General features: G+C 35.3%; 1 protein-coding gene across 1 annotated transcript in view; it reads left to right on the top strand.

Moving 5' to 3' along the window:
* Positions 1 to 21,548, top strand: part of acvr2ba (activin A receptor type 2Ba) — a 53,704-nt gene that overhangs the window by 2,223 nt on the left and 29,933 nt on the right. Inside the window, exons 2-3 of the mRNA XM_020917367.2 lie at positions 11,810 to 12,017; positions 18,301 to 18,416. Coding sequence (XP_020773026.1) covers positions 11,810 to 12,017; positions 18,301 to 18,416 — 324 coding nt within the window. The remainder of the gene's footprint in view (positions 1 to 11,809; positions 12,018 to 18,300; positions 18,417 to 21,548) is intronic.

Genomic DNA, 21,548 nt, shown 5'->3' with positions numbered 1-21,548 from the left:
CTCCCTCTCTCTCGCTTTTCTGTGCGTGCATGTGTGTGCGCTTGTGTGTGCGTAATGGGTTGGTGGGGGTTACATTGGGGGGGATGGGCAGCAGCGGCAGTAGCTCCTATAGGCAGGGATTTAAAGAGACAGGGCGCTATTTTTCAAGGCCCCTGCGAACAAAGATCAACGTAGAATGTCCGTGGGATGTTGTGAATGGAGTTTTCTATAGGTTGTCTTTTTAGGGAATGTTTTTATTGACTGACAATTGCGTTTTTGTGTTTGACGTATTGAGCCGAAACGTGGATAGTGAAGTAAAAAGCATCAAAAAGCATCATGTTTTACCTTTTAGAATATATTTATTAGCACAAAAGTAGAATTATGTCTTTTATAGATTCTAAAAGCATGCATATTTGCTAGAAAATGATGTGAAATGACACTGAAATTGCTTTATTTATATCGCACATTTAAAACAACTTCAGCTGATCAAGTACTTCATTTAAACAGAAGAAAAAATAGATGTACATACAACACAATACACCTGAAAACTACAGTAAATCACCAAGATATTCTGTTTAATAATGATAATAAAATAAAAATGTTATACTGAGATACATTGTTGGCCTAAGGTGCTTGTTCTCCTAGTGTAATAGTAGGTTATAATTTACTAAATAACTTTATGAATATAAATTTTTTGAAATGTATTGTGTGAATTTGATTACATTTACTACTTTGTCCTTCGTACTGTCTGTAATATGTGGTATTTAAACTCCTAAATGTGTTTTCGTTAATCTAATCCATTCACAAAAACACATCCAAAATGTGAGTCAGAAATGTCACACGGCCTTGTTCATTCAGTAAAAACTACTACAGTAAAAATAATTATTATGGCTTAAATAAATGGTACCATTCATAAATTTTGCCACGAACTAGAGTAGTTTATGAAAATTATGTTTTTTAGTTGAGATTGACCTCAGACCTTAAAATTTTGAGAATCTGTTTCTTTTTTATTTATTTGTTGAATTGGGTAACGAGACAAATTCTTATGTATTGAGATTTTTAAAGCTGTTTTTTACCAGCTGAAGATAGAAATGTGCGAAGGCTTCTAGAAAAGTTAAAGGTGCACTGTGTAACTTTTCTGGCACTTGCGTTTTTTCCTGAAATGAAGTGAACCTGTCAAGAGTAACGATGCAGGTTTTTGTGGTAGTTGTAATTGAGTAAATACAAGATATACCGTACTTGTTTAATGACATACTGTGGAACATCTTAGGAAAAGCAATAACGTCACTATGGAGACAAGCAGACGACAGACCCTCCACCAGAAAAGCTCCACCTTGTACCTTTTAAGTGTATCGATAAAGTGACAAATTGTTTATGCTTTTAGTGACATTTTGATTTAAAGGTGCACTATGCAACTTTTTGAGTGGAGAGTCTGCCAACTGCTTGTCTCCATGGAGATATTATTACTTTGCCAAGAATATACCACAACATGACACTCAGCTTGTCTGTTACAGGGGTATTTTCATTACATAAAAGTACACTGAGAAGTACACATTCTTATTGTGAGCCTCTCCACAGATCTGACATGTGTGGGAATATTATAAGCATAAACCAGATGACGTTTAACAGTTTTTTTTATTAAAATAAATTATTCTACTTTCTGATCTGTTATATAGGGATGTAACAATAACCGAAATATCGTGATATCGTATGGTCAAAATACTCACAATAATATTATGAAGTACAAGTCTCTTTGCTTAAATTAAGAGTTATGGTGCAGCAATAGCTAAAAAAAGACAGAGGGAACTACATAGACCATGATCCTTTGCTCCATTTCAGTGCAGATTACAAGAAATAACAGTTCTAAGCACTTTTAAGTCTTGTCAAGGCATTTTAAGAGGTAAAATAGTTAATAGTTTTGTTTACCTCCACAAAATATCGCAATAAATATCGTACTGTGAGATGAAAATACCGTACAATATTCAAATATACTGTGACGATATCGTATCATGAGACTTGGATATCGTTACACCCCTAATGTTATAATAATGTAAATAACAATTATATCGTTTCCTCATCGCAATTATTCCTGGAGTTGTGTTTTGTTTCATTCACATGTTGAACACACAAACCTGCCTATTTTTATTTAGGCTTTTGTTCTTCTCTCAAACTGAAAACACTCGTGATGCCGTGTGGTTATACAGGAAGTGCTCCACTCCACACACCTTCACTAGTATCATTTACTTGACTTCAACCCTAGAAAAGTCCATCTCTACTCGACAAAAGGTAAAAGGTGTGCGTTAACTTGAAAACTACCACTTCTTGACCTATTACTCAAATGAAAAATGTGAGTCAGATGTGAAAGAAACGAAACACAACTCAATTTTGCACAATGTGAAACCTGAAAATCGGATACTTATCAGTTCTAAAACTAGATACTTATTTGAGCATGTTTTGATATGAAAAAAGTCACATTCACAAGATGGAAATGAACCTTTTCTGAATAGTTTTAGAATGATCTTGAGCTGTAAAAGAACATTTTAAGAGCACAAAAACTAGTATATGTCCATGGACCACTATGGAACCTACCTGGAACACTGAGGGATTACACAGATAAAAGTTTAGAAAGTTTTTAAGAAAGTAGTTTTTGCCCTTTTAGTAGGCCATGGCATTTACTTCACACTTCCTTTTTTGAAGACATAGACGCAGATATAAAAGTCTGATTTATAATGATTTGATGTAAAGAAAATGACATCTTTTAAAAAATGTCTGTAACATTCACGAATCTCTCTATTATCTAACTGCATAAAAAATGAGCTTTTTTCCTTTTATTCATTTAGGACGGATGTAAGATAATGTTACATAAAACTGGCGTGCATCAAAAGGAGCAGACGTAGGTTTAAATCTATATTATCTACCTTCTTTTCACACAAACTCAATGCTTCAAACTTATTACATTCTATTTTTAGTCATAAACTGAGGCTCATTCACAAAGTCTCTCTACTTGGAACAAAGATTGAATGACACAGCAAATGACATTTAGTATAGATCCTTTTTACTACACGAGGTCCATTTAAAAAGCAACCATTAACTGACTTAGAAATGTTAACCATATGGCTCAGAAATGTCATCCACATTACTGAAACTAGATACTCATTTGAACAGGTATCGATTCTAAGAAAGTCGCCTACACAGGACAAAAATGAACCTTTCCTGAATATCAGAACAAGTATAAGAGCACATGGAGTACTATAGAGCATACCTGTGCAGCTGAGGGTCGGGATGTAACGATATCCAAATCTCACGGTACGATATTTTCACGATATGCATCTCACGTTACGATATTTATTGCGATATTTTGAAGAGACTAATATAACTGTAGATAGGACACTTTTTTGCTTTTAAAATACCTTGACAACATTTTGGTGTGAATTATTTCCATCATAACCCCAAGAATTCAAGTAAAAAATGTATTTCTTCTTGTTGTCTGCGCTGAAATGAATCATGGGATATGTAGTTCTCGATGTTTATAAAATGTTGCTTCTTTAAAACCATGCATTTAAGCAAAGGAACTTGTGATTCGATATATTGTGACGGTCCACGATATTATTCTGAGACTTTTGACGATACAATATCATGATATTTTTTACACAAATATAAGACCACGTGGTAATAGAAAAGCAAATACTATGATTTAATGTTGAAAATGGGGGTCTTTTTATACTTTATGGATTAAATAAATAAGCAAATAAATAAAAATAAATTTAAAAAATCACATTCTGTTGTCTAAAAAATATCGGCATTTGTACTGAGTCTTTTCCGTAGTATCGAAATCGAGTTCTTGACAACACCACATACATTCTCTGTGTAAAATCACTCTGTTTCCTTACCCCACCTCTTATAAATGGTCCAGATATATTATTATTTTATGCATCACTTCTGTTTTTTTTTTTTTTTCTTTTCTTAAATTTGAACCTCTTTTTGATCAACAAGGGAACTTACTTGGGCACACTAGATCAAAACACCATAAGACTAAAGTTCATTCCTTCAACAAGAAGTGAAAAAAATTGTAGTAAAAAGTAGTAAATCACTCTAATCTAAAGTGATTTGTAGAAGTAAAATAAAGGATAATTAAATATAAAATGCACATGAGTCTCTGTTACCTGTTTTGGCGTCTCTTTATCGCTTTAATCATGTTCTAGTTGTTCCCTTCTCATTTACCTTGGAAGTTTTTCGAGTGATTCATGCAAGTTTGAGTAATCTTTATTCTCCTGTATTCGTGACGCCATTGCTCTGATCAATCTGTCGCTGGCACATGCCCACTACTCTCTACCTACTTGGCTCTTCTCTTGTTTTATTTTCTTAATCAGTGATACTTTTTGGATTCAGCAGCGTTGTGTGGGCATTTAGGTACAAATACGCACTAGTGTAATGTGCAGAGCCTGGTCCAGTCGTGCTCCTCTTTGTTCAAATGACGTTAAAGCTCTCATTGGGCTCCACGCTTTTCTAACTCGGAGGTCAGCTGACGTCTTTTTTTGAGTAATTTTAGCTGAATATTGTGATTTTTAAAAGTCCAAATAATAACCAAATGATTCACGAGTGTTATAAATTATAAGTACATAGCTGACACAAGCAAAATGTGTTCTTTATATCACCATCCGACAAAGTGTGTGGTGACGTGATCCAAAAAGGCGTTTTTTTTTATGTTTTTGAAATATCCATTAGTCCTGTCACGATAACACATTTTGAAGCACGATGTATCGCTACAAAGAAATACTGAGATAAACAATAATATCAAAACTTCTCTATGCCGCTGCTACAATAACAATAATGCAAGATAATCCCAGTAAACCATTTTTAAATATAAAGTATCATTAAGAGGCCTGAGCTGCTGCAAATATCGTGATATCGTATCGTCAGAACTCTCACAATAATATCGTGGTCCATCACAATATATCAAATTGTAATGCTTTTCCTTAAAAGTATTAAAAAAGAAGGCACCGCATAGACCATGATCCTTTATTACATAATAAAATAAATGTTATTAAGCACTTTAAATCTGATTTCTTTGCAAAATGACAGCAGTGATTCACTCTGAAGACTGGTCAAGGTATTTAAAAAGGAAAAAAATAGCTTATGTACAATTTTGTTAACCTCTCCAAAATATCTCAATAATTATCGTACCTTGATAATATCGTACCGTGAGATTTGGATGCAGTTACGTCCCTAATAATTTGCCTTAGTAGGGAAGTAACGATATCTAAAAATCTCAATACGATATTTTCATGATGTGCATCTCACGATACAATATTTATGGCGATATTTTGTGTAGGCAAACAAAAGTGTGAATATGCCACTTTTCTGTCATAACTCAAATAATTAAGATGTGAAAATGTTTAATAAGTTATTTCATCAAGTAGATTGGACGGAAACTAATTTTTGCACTTTATTATATTATATTGTGACGTGTGAACCACTGTGTCCAAATAATTTCCCTTGTGGATGAATAACGTTTGTTTAAGTCTAATAAAGAGTGTTTTTATTATCATTACAGGGTATAGTATGTTACAGAGTATAGTTTATTCCATAGTAGGGACGGTACAAGATCTCGCGAGACAAAAGTGCTGCAAGATTGTAAACGTAAGAGAAAAATGATCTGAGATGAGATTTTTTTTTCCGAGTGTTACATTTGAATTGGACAAAGGGTCACGTGTTGGTGAGTTACATCTCTTACAGTTCCAAAAAGCAGTACTAAAATGCAAACAAAAATGAAATCAAATTTTAAAAAAAAAAAAAAAAAGTGAGGCCAAAATTGGATCAAGGATAATGGTCTGTGTAGTTCAGTCTGTTTTTAGCTGATGCTGCACCATAACAATTAACATAAGCAGCGAAACTTGTGAGTTGATATTATTGTGAGAATTTGACGATACGATTAGGGATGAGCATTCGATAAAATTTTCTTAATCGATCGTCGGGAGAATTAACGATCGATTATCGATTAATCATTAACGTTTTTTATATTAAAATTATCATCAGTATTATTACTATCTGCACTTGTAATCTGCATAAATAAATTCAACTTTACGACATATAAACCGTAATGACTCTAGAGCCACATCAATCCGTTTGACATTATAATGTGTTTAATGCAGATTTGTGCAACTCTCACAGAAACAAAACTTAAAACCGCATGGCTAATTTGCATAAACTAAGCAAAGAAAAAAACAGCTCTTGTGTCGCTGATGCGGCACGACTCAGTGGAATGTAGGTTAGTGTGACCATATTTGCGTTTGTCAAAACCAGGACACCGTACGAGGGGTGGGAGGTGGGGACTCGTCATCGACTTACTACTCTCTCCTGACAAAGCTTTTTCATATTTTCGGCGTCCTGGTGAGCTCTTTCCCACTGGACACCGAAACATATGTGCTGCTTTGTACACTGTCCACATGGACTCCCACTTGTCCCGAACGCAACGGAAAGCGTGGAATTTCTTGTACAAGTCATCGTTAAATACGCATTTGTGCTTCGGCACGTTGCAGACTGACCGACTGTTTGTGTCTCGCTCCTTCTGAGTGCAGAGAGACACATGTACGGACCCATTTGGTCACCCTACGGTACGCACAGCAACCTACATTCGGTTTGTCGATTAAAATGAACATAATCGATGAAATTCTTAATCATCAATTATCGATTAATCAACTAATCATGCCCATCCTTAGATACGATATCACGATATTTTGGTTATTGTTACATCCTTATAACTACGTCACATTATCGTATTACAACAAAAACGCCACAAATCTCCATACATTTACCAAGAAAATGTACACATGATAAATGTGTACATTGTGCCTCTAAATATAAACCAGCTTTCATATTTTGAACGCTAAGTTGATACAGTAATTAGAGTAACAGGCCTAATATCAGTTCTGTCCTCACATTGTGCATTCATAAACCTTACTAATAAACCAGCTCCCTCACAATGCCACTACTCTTCTTGAAAGCACACACTGTATTTTTGCTCATTCAGTTAAACTTGCCGTTGAAATCACAATAGAAACTGCGCGAAAAACGGTCTTATCTATCTCCCCATATGTCATTAAGAGTTGAATTCAAGACTTCTTATCTCTGAGCCTCGGCATTCCCATAAGGGCCCTCTGTACCATATCATTGTTTTCTAGTTAATTAAATCCTGCCTGTTGTTCCGTTTGAAAAGATACGGAGTGAATGGGACTGTGCCAAACCGAACTCTTCTCAATGATTTGGTAGCCTTAGAGGGAGTTGCCTTCTTACTACAGAGGAATCCCAAACTTGGCCGTGTTCCAGGACCCTGATGAAGTCTGTGTATCTCTCCGCTCGAAGCAGACTTTAGCTACATATGCCCCCAGTGTCTGCTGTTTCTAATACCAATGATGTATTAAAATGGTGAAACGGCAAGTCTGTGGGCTAGTATAAGTCACAATGTAAAATTTCAAACTCGATTTCTATAGTAGAGACGCAGTTTTCACAAAAGGCGAGATACGAGATTCGGTCTACAAGAACAAGACATTATAAGATTTTTAAAATAATTCCTGATAATATATAAATTCCTCAGTTCAGTCTCCAATTTTGTAGACATGTAACAATAACCGGAATATCGTGATATCGTGTCGTCAGAATTCTCACCATAATATCGTGGACCATCACAATATATCAAATTAAAAATCTCTTCACTTAAATTAATAGTTATGGTGCAACTATAGCTAAAAAAAAAAGAGGGAACTACATAGACCATGATCCTTTGCTCCATTTCAGTGTAGACTACAAGAAGAAATAACAGTTCTAAGCACTTTTAAGTCTTAGTTCTTTGGGTTAAGTCTTGTCAGTATGCTACTTTTTCCTTTTAAAATGCCTTAAAAGTTTTGTTTGCCTCCACAAAATATCACAATAAATATCGTATCGAGAGATTTGGATATCGTTACGTCCCTACAATTTTGGCCTCACATTTTTTAATATATTTGATTTCAGATTTTTGATTTCATATTTTTGTTTCCTACTCATTTTTGGAAGGGAAAGAGATGTAACTTGCCAAAACGTGACCCTTTTTTTGTCCGATCCAAATGTAAAGACATGGAAAAAAAAATCTTACGAGATGATTTTTTTCTTCATCTCACGGTACGATATTTATTGCGATATTTTCGAGGGGCTGATATAAAAGTAGATGGGAAATCTTTTTACTTTTAAAATATCTTGACAAGATTTTTGGTGTGAATAATTTCCATCATAATCCCAAGAATTCAAGTAAAAAACTTATCTCTTCATGTTGTTTGCACTGAAATGAATCATGGGATATGTAGTTTCTGATGTTCGATATATTGTGACAGCCCACGATATTATTGTGAGACTTTTGACAATATGATATCACAATATTTCTGTTATTGTTGCATTCCTACGACTAAGAATAGACTATACTCAGTACAAATTCCAATACCACAGTGATAATAAAATATGAAATAATAATATGAAAAACACCCATTTTACTCAAAACAGAGAAAATATTAACTCAATTGTAGCTCTTACACAAAGTTGATTTAGTAAAATATGCCTAAACATACTCAAATCTAATCGAAATTGTAATTTTCAGTTGCTGAAATTGTCAAAAAAAAAAATTGCAGTTACTTGGAGAACTAAATGTCCCGTGTGCTGTATTTCTATAGAAGGATCTTGTTGTCCCTGTACAGTGCACTTTTGATTCGATACGATATATTTTAAATCGATTCAAAAATAAAGGCGAAATCATGGCTGTGATACTAAAATTCTTTGTTAAACCATTTCATGTGCAAAGTTAATATGAAACACAAACGTTTTAATCATCAAAACGGTGAAAATGTCAAATGTGTCGCATTAAACGAGTTTCCTTCCACTAAACAAGCAACAAAACTGTAGCTGTAACTAAATAATTTATTAAAATATGCCAAAAAAATATTCTTGGCGATATATTAATACAGCAGCCCACAATATCGATACTGTATCATCAAATTAAACAATACGATATATCAATATTTCAATATTTTAACACACCCCTTCTTAAGTTACTGTATTTCTGAAGACCTTTGCTAAATCTGTGATGAGTTTTGTGTTGCAAAAGTAGGATTCTCCATGTTGTAAATAATTCCAGTGGCATTAACATTTGAGAGAAGACTGAAATGGAAGCTGGTAAACCTACACTAGAATCCTATACATTTCAGAACATGTTTGCAGAGCTCTAAAATAGGGGTGTGCAAAAATGTCAACATATCATATCGTTTAATGTGATGATACAGTATCAGTATCGTGGGCTGCTGTATCAGTATATCGCCAAGAATATTTTTTGGCATATTTTACTAAATTATTTTGTTACAGCTACAGTTTTGTTGCTTATTTAGAGGAATTAAACTTGTTTATGCGACACATTTTGACATTTTCACTGTTTCGAGGATTAAAAGAAGTGGTTTAACAAAGACTTATAGTTTCACAGCCATGATTTAGCCTTTATTTTTTTTATCAAACGGTATCGAATCGATTAAAAATATATTGTATCGAATTAAAACTGCACTGTATTGAGATATGTAGCGCATCGTGGCCTATGTATCATGATATGTATCGTATCGGCAACTTCTTAATGATACCCAGCCCTAGTCTAAACTACAGGGACAACAAGATTCTTTTATAAAAATACAGGACATATGACATTCAATTCTCTAAGTAACTGCAGATATTTTTGCGATTTGACAATTGCGGTGACTCAGATTACAATTTCGATTTGATTTTAACATATTGTGCAGTTTCAGTATATATCACATTTCTGCATTTTGCAATTTTACAATACTTAAAGTGCCCATATAACAGTATTTTCTGATCTATATTAAAATGTTGTTTCCTCATCAAAAACAGACTTGGAGTTGTGTTTTGTTTCATTCACAAGTTTAACACACAAACCCTGCATATTTTAGGCTGAGTTCTTATCTAAACTGGAAAACCTCCTTGTGATGTCATGTGGTAATACAGGAAGTGCTCCAGTGTGTTTTTAAACTCCATGAGTCTTGACTAGAATCCAGTTAATTTCAGACTTGGAATTGTCAATCTCTACTCTTCTCTTTTAATGTTAATTTTATGATAATATATTTAGATTTTTTTCATATTGTGACTTTAATATCTTATTTTGTAAAGCAACAAAAGGTGAAGGTTAACTTTAAAACTACCGCTTCATGACATCACAAGGTGCATTTTGAGCTTTGCAGATGTACAGACTTATAATAAAGGGTTACTCCAATGTGTGAATGCAACAAAACACAACTCCAGGTTTGTTTTTGAGGAGGTAACAACTTTCTAACATGTCTTAAATCTCACAAGGGTCAATTTTGTGTAATATTGGACCTTTTAAACTTTGAGCTCGGCCTTGAACAACCAAACCAAAACAAAAACATGGATGGATTGCCGAATTATTATAGCTATCTGAGGAGAAAGAGAGATGAATTTTTGTCAATACCACTCTCCCTTATTGACAGATTGGAGCATTCAGGCCAAGTACAAAGTATTATTTACGCCATTATCTGGATTACAAGAGAGCATCTGTTTTTTTTCTTTTTGGCTGACCTCCTGTTTGCCAATGTGAAACAATTGCACAATCATTTGGCACGTTCTTTGCTCTGAATACTTGTCTGTCACGATAATTGCTATATCGACTTATCATTCCATATATGAAAGCTATAACTACTATTACTACTACTATTTTTTTAGGGTCAGTATTTATCGTGTGTACATTTTCTTTGCATTCATAGTAAATTTTTGGTAATTTTTTGGCTATATGATAAGATTTAAGAAGTTCCGGAGTTGTGTTTTGTTTCATTCACACACGTTTAACACACAAACCCTACATATTCTTCTCTTCAATAGAAAATGCTGTCCCACCTTGTGATGTCATGTGGTAATACTGTATTTTTAAAGGTCCTATATTACACAAAATTGACTCTTGTGAGCTTTAAACCATGTTATAATTCATCAAAAACATACCTGCGGTTGTGTTTTGTTTCAGTCACACTAAGGCTGTGCAATCAATCGAATTTTTATCGCGATTTCAGTTTGTGTGTCATACGATCTTCATTTGATTTGAAACGATTTTAAAGCGTAACAAAGTTTATTTTAGGATATTTTTTTTTACGTAAATAAGTATATTTATTTCATTTTTTAAATATAGAGATTGTAGAAGAGCTGGATATATAGTTTGTTTTGGAAACGTTTGTTTTTCTATGTCTTATTTCATCTTCAAAGTTTATTTTATTCATTTTATTCATCGCAAAACTGCTCTAAGGTTCATATTTGTAGCCTATATTTATTTTCAATTTGAAAGCTTTGCATAAGTGATCAATAAAAAAGTGTTTTATTAAGAGAGAAATCATGAATAAATGCATCATGTAACAAAAAAAAATATTGTTTGAATAATCGTGATTTCAGTATTGACCTAAATAATAGTTTTTTTTTCCTAGATGATTTTTTTTTTCCCATAATCAAGCAGCCCTAATTCACACATGTATAAAGCTATTTAAATCTCCAAAGCTCAAACTTCTCTTTTCACAAAGTGGTAGTTTAGCAAACACCTTTTTTTTTAAACGTTTTTGTTCAGTAGAAATTGGCAAATCCAGGGCTGAAATTATCCAAATTATAGTAGTGAAGGTGTATAAAGTTTAAAAACGGTGTGATGAGGAAGCAACATTATAACATAGATCAGAAAATAGTGTAATTTGGACCTTTTAAACTTTCTTTTTCATCCAAATTCTAAACTAAACTCTCGTGTCTGTGCCTTGCGTTGCAGGCTACAGTCTGGGAGAGGTGGAGACGCGGGAGTGTGTCTACTACAATGATAACTGGCGGACGGAGCGGACCAATCAGAGCGGCTTCGAGAGGTGCGAGGGCGAGAAGGACAAGCGTCTGCACTGCTACGCCTCGTGGCTCAACTCCTCAGGGACCATCAAACTGGTGAAGAAGGGCTGCTGGCTCGATGACTTCAACTGCTATGACAGGTAAGGCCACTGGAAACCTGGCATTAACTTTAGAAACTTCCTGTGTAATTACTGTACGTACGAGTAGTTGTTATTGCAAAATGTTGTGTTTTTAGTTGACAATAATGTAAGGTGACCAGATATAAAAAATTTAAAACTGGTGGTGGTTGGTTAAAATTGTGAAACGAGTGCATAATTAAAGAAAACTGTTCTGTACTCAGCCCATTTATGACGAACATGTGAGTCCGTATAGTCGTATTTTCTTTGTGTTTTGGTCATTTTTAAGCAGCTTTTCTGTATTTTACCAAAACAAGTGACAATTTATGCCTCTCTTTACTGTTGGAAGGGTTCAGATTGGTCAAAAATGGGAACAATTGGGACATTTCTTGTATAAAACTGGGACAAATCACTGTTTTTGGACAAATCTGCTGGGATAGGGGACACAGAGCATAAAACTGGGACTGTCCCGGATAAATAGAGATGTTTGGTCACTCTACAATAATACTAATTAAAAAATTCTCTCAAATTGTGTCCATTGAACTGCACAATTCACACTTTGCAGCTCGATAAACCCAATTTGAGAGCATTTTAAATTTGCATTACTATCGTGCTCAAACTGAAACTAAACAATTGGGTGTGTTAGTTTCAGTGTAGTTTCAGTGTAGTTTCAGTGTAGTTTCAGTGTAGTTTCAGTGTAGTTCTCTCCTCCCTTCAGGCAGATGTAAGGCAGTGTTCTCAAAGGGTGTGCAAAACTATTGAAATTGAACTGAATTAAATGTGATGATACAGTATCGATATCGTGGGCTGCCGTTACGATATATATTGCAGTATTTTTTGGTATATTTTACTAAATGATTTTGTTACAGCGCAATAGTTTTGTTGCTTGTTGAGAGGAAGGAAACTCAGTTTTGCGACACATTTGACATTTTCACTGTTTTGATGAGTGAAAATGGGAGTGCTTCATGATGTTGTTGTTAACTTTGCACAAGAAGTGGTTAAATAAAGACTTTTAGTATCACAGCCATGATTTAGGCTTTATTTTTTATTGAACTGTATAGAAACAAATAAAAATATATCGTATTGAATCATATCGAATCGTAAGCTCACTGCATCGAGATATGTATCGTATCGTGGAGTACGTATCGAGGTATTTATCGTATCATGGAGTATGTATTGAGGTATGTATTGTATCGACTGAACAATCAACTTGGTATGAGCCTCGGAACGATCAAAAGCGTTTATCCCGTTGACAGAATCGAATTTTTCTTGCTATGGATCCTACCTGGGCCGACTGAGGGATTACACAGACTACTTTCTTTTATTTTTACTATGTGGTTTCTTATCTGCGTAATCCCTCAGTCATGGGTACTACCTGGATACTTTGTTTTGACAACCCTAACCACAAAAAATCACAGTACAGAATTCTCTCCGTATTTCTCATCTCAGTTTCTCCACAACATTTCTCATTTGTTCCCTTACCAACAGGCCGAGAACGTCACCAAAATCTATTATTGTAAATGCATTTTCACCAACCACACAAGCCTATTCAGATTAAGACATGACATCATCCATTGACGTTGAACGGGCTCATATTTCACTATTTACTGATCTATGTTATGAATGAATGAGTGTTTGTTCGGACAGTAAAGCATAGAACAGGCATAGAAAATATAAATACATAGATATAATACAAAAAATAAATACGTTTTTTTCTTTATAATGTTGTTTCCTCGTCAAAAAATACCTGGAGTTGTGTTTTGTTTTATTCTCACATGTTTAACGCACAAATCCTGCGAGTTATTCCCTCACAAAACACTCGGTTCCACCTTGTGATGTCATGTGGTCATACTAGAAATGCTTCACTGTGTTTTTAAACTCCATATTTTATTTATATGTTTGTTTGTTTTTAAAGATTGGGCAAGTAAGACATCCACATTCTTACACAATGGAACAGAAATAACTACAACAACAAAAGTCATGCACATGCAAAGCCATACACCCCCTCTAGAATCATTTGGATGATTTCAGACCAGAAAATTCTTTCTTTCTGTCTTTACTCGCCAAAATGTACAGGATTAATTTGTAATCTATCGCTCCATAACATCACAAGGTGGAACAGAGCGTTTTGAGCTTTGGAGATGTAGACAGACTAATAATAAAGGATTACTCAAACGTGTGTGAATGAAACAAACACAACTCCAGGTCTGTTTTTGGGGAGGTGTACTGTGGTCCAAAGCAAGAAAAACGATCTGACGAAGGCTTTTGTGCTGAAATGTTATTCAAAAATACAAAAAAAAAAAGCTTTTGGACATTGGCCTTCAGAGTGTGCTATGGATTTTTTCACTTTTATTTTACTATTCCTTGCATTTGCGCCTCTACAAGAACCTTGGTGTGCGTTTTCTGTTTCATTTGATGTTTTTTGGGGCGGTAACAACATTTAAACATGGCGTAAAGCTGCTCACAAGAGTCAATTTCACATAATACAGGACCTTGAAGAACAATGTCCAAGTGTAATCCTGCTGGGCGTTGAATATCCCCGGTATAGCCTTTTCATAATCCTCTTTCAGCATTTTATCTGTAAGAACTTGACCAGTTTTTCAAAGGTTAATCTAAGAGTATCGGAGAGTTGTACCTTTAAATGTCACTATACTTATATGTAATTTTAGAATAGTTTCCGTGATGTTCTGACAGTTTTGCGATCTAGTTCAGGCCGGTAGTGTCCAAGCAGAAAGGAATACATTATTAGACAAACAAATTCTGCGCTACGTTACGTTCATTGACCCCGAACGTGTGGGCAAAAAAATTCATGTTGTAATTTCAACCAACATTACCAACGTCAGCTTCTGTTTGAGATTGATACTGTGCAGCTGACGTCATCAACTTTTCCTGGGGGTGTGCTGCTAACTGGAGGCACTGCTCTAGCTGAAGGTCTGTTACTCAAATTGGACTTTAATCTGAGCTTCGTTTTAACACAATGTGATTTATGAAGATGAAATGACTTTGCTTAAAGGGACATTTTCTGATCTTTATAATGGTTCCTTATCAAAAACATACCCGGAATTGTGTTTTGTTTCATTCACACGTGTTTAAAGACACAAACTTTGCATATTTAGGTTCTTCTCTCAAACGGAAAACACTCTGCTCCACCTTGTGATGTCATGTGGTAATACAGGAAGTGCTCCACTGTGTTTTTAAACTCCACACACCTTCACTAGAATCATTTGGATAATTTCAGCCCTGGAAATGCCAATCTCCACTAAAGATTAAAGGTTACTGTTAACGGAAATCAGATGGAAAGTCCCCCTGAATTGTACCTTTTATGAAACTATGTTAGTTCATCTATATACATATGAATAAAAAAAATCCATTATAAATATTGTATTAATTACACACGCAAGTTAGAATGCATCTCAACACATTTATTCACACGTACAAACAAAACATGCAAAAATGAGTGGTCTCAAAAACACAAAATAAAGAAAAGTAAATAATAGAGTAAATACCGTGTGTAAAATTGTTCCTCACGATTAGGCCACAAGTGAGTCACACACTTTATGTACAGTCTGTCAATTTCTCATGTGTATTCATTTCTCAGAATAGTCCACCAGGGAGGCACACCACCTCAGTTACAACATAACATAAACAAGGCCCAACATTTGGTCTCGCTATATTCACATTTCATTTTATTATGATACAGAAGCTGATTTTCTAACTCAGTACACGACATACTAAAGGCCTGCAAGAACATCCACCCTCTCCCGGGCACAGCAGTTACTCATGTGCCACCCAAGAGAAGGGAGCGCCCAGAGTGATAATGGGACGCTCAATCCAGGACTTTAAAGCTAGGGGGACGTTGGAGACGGTATTGCTGTTAACTTTAAAACTACCGATTCATGACTTCACAAGGTGGAACAGAGCATTTTGAGCTCTGGAGATGCAGACAGACTAATAATAAAGGGTTACTCAAACATGTGAATGAAACAAAACACAAATCCAGGTACGTTTTTGATTTATAACATGGTTTAAAGATCACAAGAGTCAATTTTGCGTCATATAGGACCTTTAAACTTGACTTACAGTTACAAATCCTATTAGCAGGAACGCTTTGAAAACAAATTAGTGCTTTGCTTTTTCTCCACGTGCTAAAAATAAACTAGACAGTAGGGCTTGGATCAGAAAATAGCGTAATATGGGCGCTTTAAATGTGGTTTGAAAGTTGCTCCACTTATGTTACTGTAGCTATTACCCAAGGCGTTATTTAATATTCTTGCTTGTTTTGGCCGTGAGCGGTCCGTTGCATTATATTAGGCTCGCTTGCGTTAGATTTAATTACATTGCAAAGGTATGTTGTGGTAGCTACTGTGCATTTACCATCTGTATTTATAATTGGAGATGACATAATGTAATATTTTTAGTCTTTTTTAAACACAGTGTCCGGGAACTTGTGCAACTGAGCTGAGTGTAAATATAGAGCGGTCAGTGCTGCTGCTGCTGCTGCTGCTGCACCCATGGCTGTTTTAAAATACGGACAGAAGAGCGAGGGAGAGGAATGGGGAGTGGGGAATGAGGGGAGAGATGCATGGAACGAGAGAGAGAAAGGGAGATGGAGTGAGAGAGGGGTGTGATTGAACGAGAGAGCGGGCGGCGGAGAGATGGATACAGGGGGGCGAGGGGGTTTAGGTATGCAGTACATTCAGTGGAGTATTATATCATTTTTATTTTAATATCTACGGTTATTTGTTTGTACTTACTGTATGTGTTTTAGACCACACAACTCAATGCAGAAATGTGTGAAATGTGAAAATCTTGACTGTGTATTGATCTGGCATTTGTGACGACTTAAAGGTCACATATTATACAAAACTGACTCTTGTGAGCTTTAAACCGTGTTCGAATGCTGTTCCCTCCTCGAAAAAAACATACCTGGAGTAAAGGCTGTGCAAGGAATTGGATTTTGATCGCGATTTCAATATGTGTGTTTCAATTTCAAATGATCTCCAAACTTATATAATCGAGTTGAAATGATAAATCAGTATATGTATTTTATTTTTTAAATCTAGAGATTGTAGAACAGCTGGATATTTTGGATACATTTATGTTTTTCTACACCTTATTTCATGTTTAAAGTATATTTTATTCCTTTTATGTTTTATACATCACAAATCTGCTCTAAGGTACATATTTGTAGCCAGTATTTATTTTCAATTTGAAAGTTTTGCGGGAAATTATCAATAATGAAGTGCTTTTTTTTTTGAGAGAGAATTGCTGAATAAATGCATCATGTAACTAAAAAAATTATTGTTTGAATAATCGTGATTTCAATATTGGCTTAAATAATCCTGATAATGCTTCCATAATCGAGCAGCCCTACCTGGAGTTGTGTTTTGTTAATGCACGATTGCTAAAATGGTTGAATAATCTGTCCACATCTCCAAAGCTCAAAATTATCTGCGAAGAAGTAGATGATAGTTAGAGCGCTCGCTGAATCACCGCTGAAGTGAAAAAGTAATGATAAGGTGCTCTTCAGAGATCCCAAGTGAGCAAATGACTTACTGGATGAAAAAGGAGATCTGAGGCTCTCCGATGTACTTTGCTATGATTTTTATTACATATCAAACACCCATTTCAACTTGCATCTTCATCAGGGAATGTAACATTCACAGGTTTGTGTTGGAGGTATTTAAATGTACAAATCACACGATGACATCGACACATGATACAACCGTGCAAATATACATTTTTAGACATACTTATTTAAAAATTGACAAAGTGATGCGTCACAGTAAAGCAGTGGGCCAATCTGGGCACAGGTCACCTGTAACCTCTGGCTTGTGGACAGAGTGGTGCACCCTCGTACATCGAAAAACCAGCTGGACACATTTACAATAGAATTATACATTAGTGAATATAATACACAGATACTATGGCACATTGGCAGGAGCTGCAAATATGAAAAACTGCAATCTGAGTGTTACAGATAACGTGTGAGGTCTATTTCCTCATTTAATCCACTCAAAATTATCTGTTGGAAAAATTATCCAAATGATTCTAGTGAAGGTGTATGAAGTTTAAAAACACAATGGAGCACGTCCTGTATTACCACATGAGAACACAGGGTGGTGCTGTTTTCTGTTTGAGAGAAGAGCTCAACCTAAATCTGCAGGGTTTGTGTGTTTAAATGTGTGAATGAAACAAAACACGACTCCAGCTGTGTTTTTAATGAGGAAACATTATAACACAGATCAAATAAAATGTTGTGATGTGTCGTCATAGTCCTTATCTCTTGTGGTTTTTCTGTTTCCAGGCAGGAGTGTGTGTCCATGGAGGAGAACCCACAGGTGTTCTTCTGCTGCTGTGAGGGAAACTACTGTAACGAGCGCTTCACGCACCTCCCAGACGTCATCGGCACCGGCAACCGAGGTCAGTCCAGACGCTGTGTGCAGTTCTGTACTCAAACTATTTCAACTGGTTTGGGAACTTGAGGCAAGACGCTGCAGATTAATGAGGAAAAACTAAAGGTGCACTACTAGTATGCACTTTTCTCTATGGAGAGGATGTGGTTTGATCTGGAATGTTCCACAGTATAACATTAAACACATCAATCTTTGTTCAGTTACAGGTATTTGAAGTACTCAAAATTACCTTTTTAAAAACTCGCACTCTTGCTAAACCAGGTCTAGACCGGGACTGAGACCGGGACGGAAAATGGGACTGAAAATGGTTTAGTCCTGGTGTAGTCCTGATTCCAGTCCTGGTTCAGTCCGTATGTGTCGCAAAAGTCCAGCATTGCAGTTTAAGTCACAGAAACGGGAAACGACCGTTATCCGATTTTTCCATTATTCATTTAAACACAAAATGGAAAACTGAAAAAACGAATCATTATCTGTTTTCTCATTTTGGTTTTGGAGACAAATAATAAAGAAAAAAATTGTTTTTTCGTTTTCTTATTTTTGGTTTTATATTGCAAAATGAATGAACGAATGATACTTGGATTTTATCGCAATATCCTGATTTGAATTGATATTAAAACATTATTTATATCAGTGTGTATACTGAAAAAAATTAATAAATACAGTTCTCTACCTCTAAAAATCTATTTAGAGGTAGAGAAAGAACATTTCCTATGGAGACCTCAATAGAGAAAATCACAAAAACCCTACACAATTTGAACAAAAGCTAAAACGTGAACACTTAAATACCTTTTGAGATACTTTCCCTGTACAGTATTGGCAATAACAATGGCGCTCTTGTTGCCACGTTTTCTAAAGCCATCCTCCATCTATTACCGTGGAAACCAGCTCCTTGGTTCTTGCCCGATGCTTCGCTGAATCAGTTTTGCGTCATTAACTCACTCACTCACCTTGAAAATACACTTCTCCTGATTTTTTCCCATACTATAATTATTTACGTTATAGATTCTCACCTGAAGGCATCAAAAGTATGAATGAATGCATGTGGAATGGAGCAAACATAGAATAAACGCCGGGATAACTCCGAACTTGATTTTAGATTTTAGTTGCAAAAATATACTCCTTCATGTAGACCTGTCACGATAACAGATTTTGAATCAGAATTACTAAAGAAAATATAAACGGTAATAATAATTCTGCTTTATGGTTTGGTTTTAGCTCCAAAAACATATTCTAAATGCATATTACAGCTAAAAATACGAGCTGCATTAAATAAACAATAAATATATAAGCAAATAATGAAATCTAACACTTTTATTTGTGCCTATAACAACCGAGAAGTTCATAATTCAGCTGTTTTAAAACACAAATCTCGTCACAGTGCAGAAAAATAACCCACGTTTTTCCAACTAGTACAAGGAAAAACTACGAATAAATATTGACCCTTAAAAATTATTGTTCCAGCTGTCATGTATTGAACAATAAGTCGATAAACAACCACCAGAGGGCGCTAAAAGTCAGTTTGAGCGCTGACCAAAAACTGACAGGATCAGCAAATAAACACGGAGGCACCCAAGGCAGTTTTTAGTTAGCGTCTGTTGGAAAAGAGCCAAGAAAAATGAGTTTAGTTGTTTTGCGGCTGGTTGCGATCGTTTTTAAAAAGTTTAGCTTCTAATGTCAGGCTGTGCTCACTACTGCCCCTAATGGTCAGCTCATGTACAGCGCCTTTGCTGAGATTACACATGTTCTGAGGAGACGGACCAGATAATCCTACAGTTTCCTTGCAATAGTGGGGAGATATTTGCCGTTTTGGTGTATTAAAGGATTTGAGCTGTAGAGGAAAGAATATATAACTTCTATCGCAAATTTTTGGTTCATTTTGCTATTTGTCTGTTGCAGCTTCGGAATAATGTTGCAGTATGTTAAAAATTGGTTCACTGGGATTATCCTGTTTTCTGCCAGTGACATAAAGTAACTTCAATATTATTAATCGCAATATTTCTCTGTAGCAGTAGATCGTGCTTCAGAATCAGAATCAGAATTTGTCATTTCAGTATAAAAAAAAAAAATTACACAGAAACGAAACTCCGTACACCAGAGTTTGGGATTTACAAATCCTGATTTGGACTTGAGTCAGACTTGAGTCACTATTTTTAGGACTTGAGACTTGGCTTGATAAAATAGACTAAGATTTGGGACTCGATTTGGACTTGAAGGTCAGTGACTTGGGACTTGACTTAAGACTTGAGGCCAGTGACTTGAGAAGACTTGATGCTTCTCCTAATAAATGTTTTTAGAAAATACTTTTCTTAACCTGGAACATGCCCCTCCCACTTCTGTTTGTTACTTTGGGTGTAACTGAAGTACTGTGACATGATACCTCAAATGTACTGCAGTAATATACAGTACAATGCAGTAATATACAGTACAATGCAGTAAAACAGGGGGAACTACAAAGAACATGATTGCTCCTTTTCAGTGCAGACTACACGACAAAATTATAGTAATCACTTTTAAATCTTTATTCTTTTTTCTTTCTATTCTGACTGTAATGATTCACACTAAGATTTTGAAAAGACATTTAAAAAGGAAAAATGAGCAACTCTTATATAAATACTCATATATAAATATACCATCACTTTTTTAAGTACAATTTGGCTTATAAGTCATATAAATATAAAAAAATCTAAAGACTTGAAGCTCAAAGCAGACGACTTGGACTTGACTTGAACTTGGGGCCAGTGACTCGAGACTCGACTTGGACTTGCCTGTATTTGACTTGGGATTTGACTCGGACTTCAAAGACAAAACAACGACTTGATCCCACCTTTGCCGTACTCAGGTCCAGGTTATCAGCAGCGTAAAAAAACAATAAATTAAAATATTGTGTGTCAAATCCAGTCTTTAAAAACAGCCCCGCCCGCATTTTATTATCGTGACAGGTCTAGTCCATAAAGTCCAAAAGTCCAAGACCAAAAACGTAGATCGTCAATGAGCTTTAAGGATTTGCAGTGCTGACGACAAAGCAAAGCGCAGCTATTTTAAGCATTTGAACATAAAATTATTATTATGTTTAATGTGTTTAGAGTTATTTAACCATTTTTTCCTCTTCCTCTATCCCTTTTTTTTTTTTTTCTGTCCC

The sequence above is a fragment of the Boleophthalmus pectinirostris genome, unplaced genomic scaffold (genome assembly GCF_026225935.1).
Source record: "Boleophthalmus pectinirostris isolate CB_2022bp ecotype Guang Dong unplaced genomic scaffold, ASM2622593v1 HiC_scaffold_16, whole genome shotgun sequence".
Taxonomy (NCBI): domain Eukaryota; kingdom Metazoa; phylum Chordata; class Actinopteri; order Gobiiformes; family Gobiidae; genus Boleophthalmus; species Boleophthalmus pectinirostris.
The sequence above is the reverse complement of the archived record's forward strand: the minus strand, read 5'-3'. Positions and strand labels throughout refer to the sequence as shown.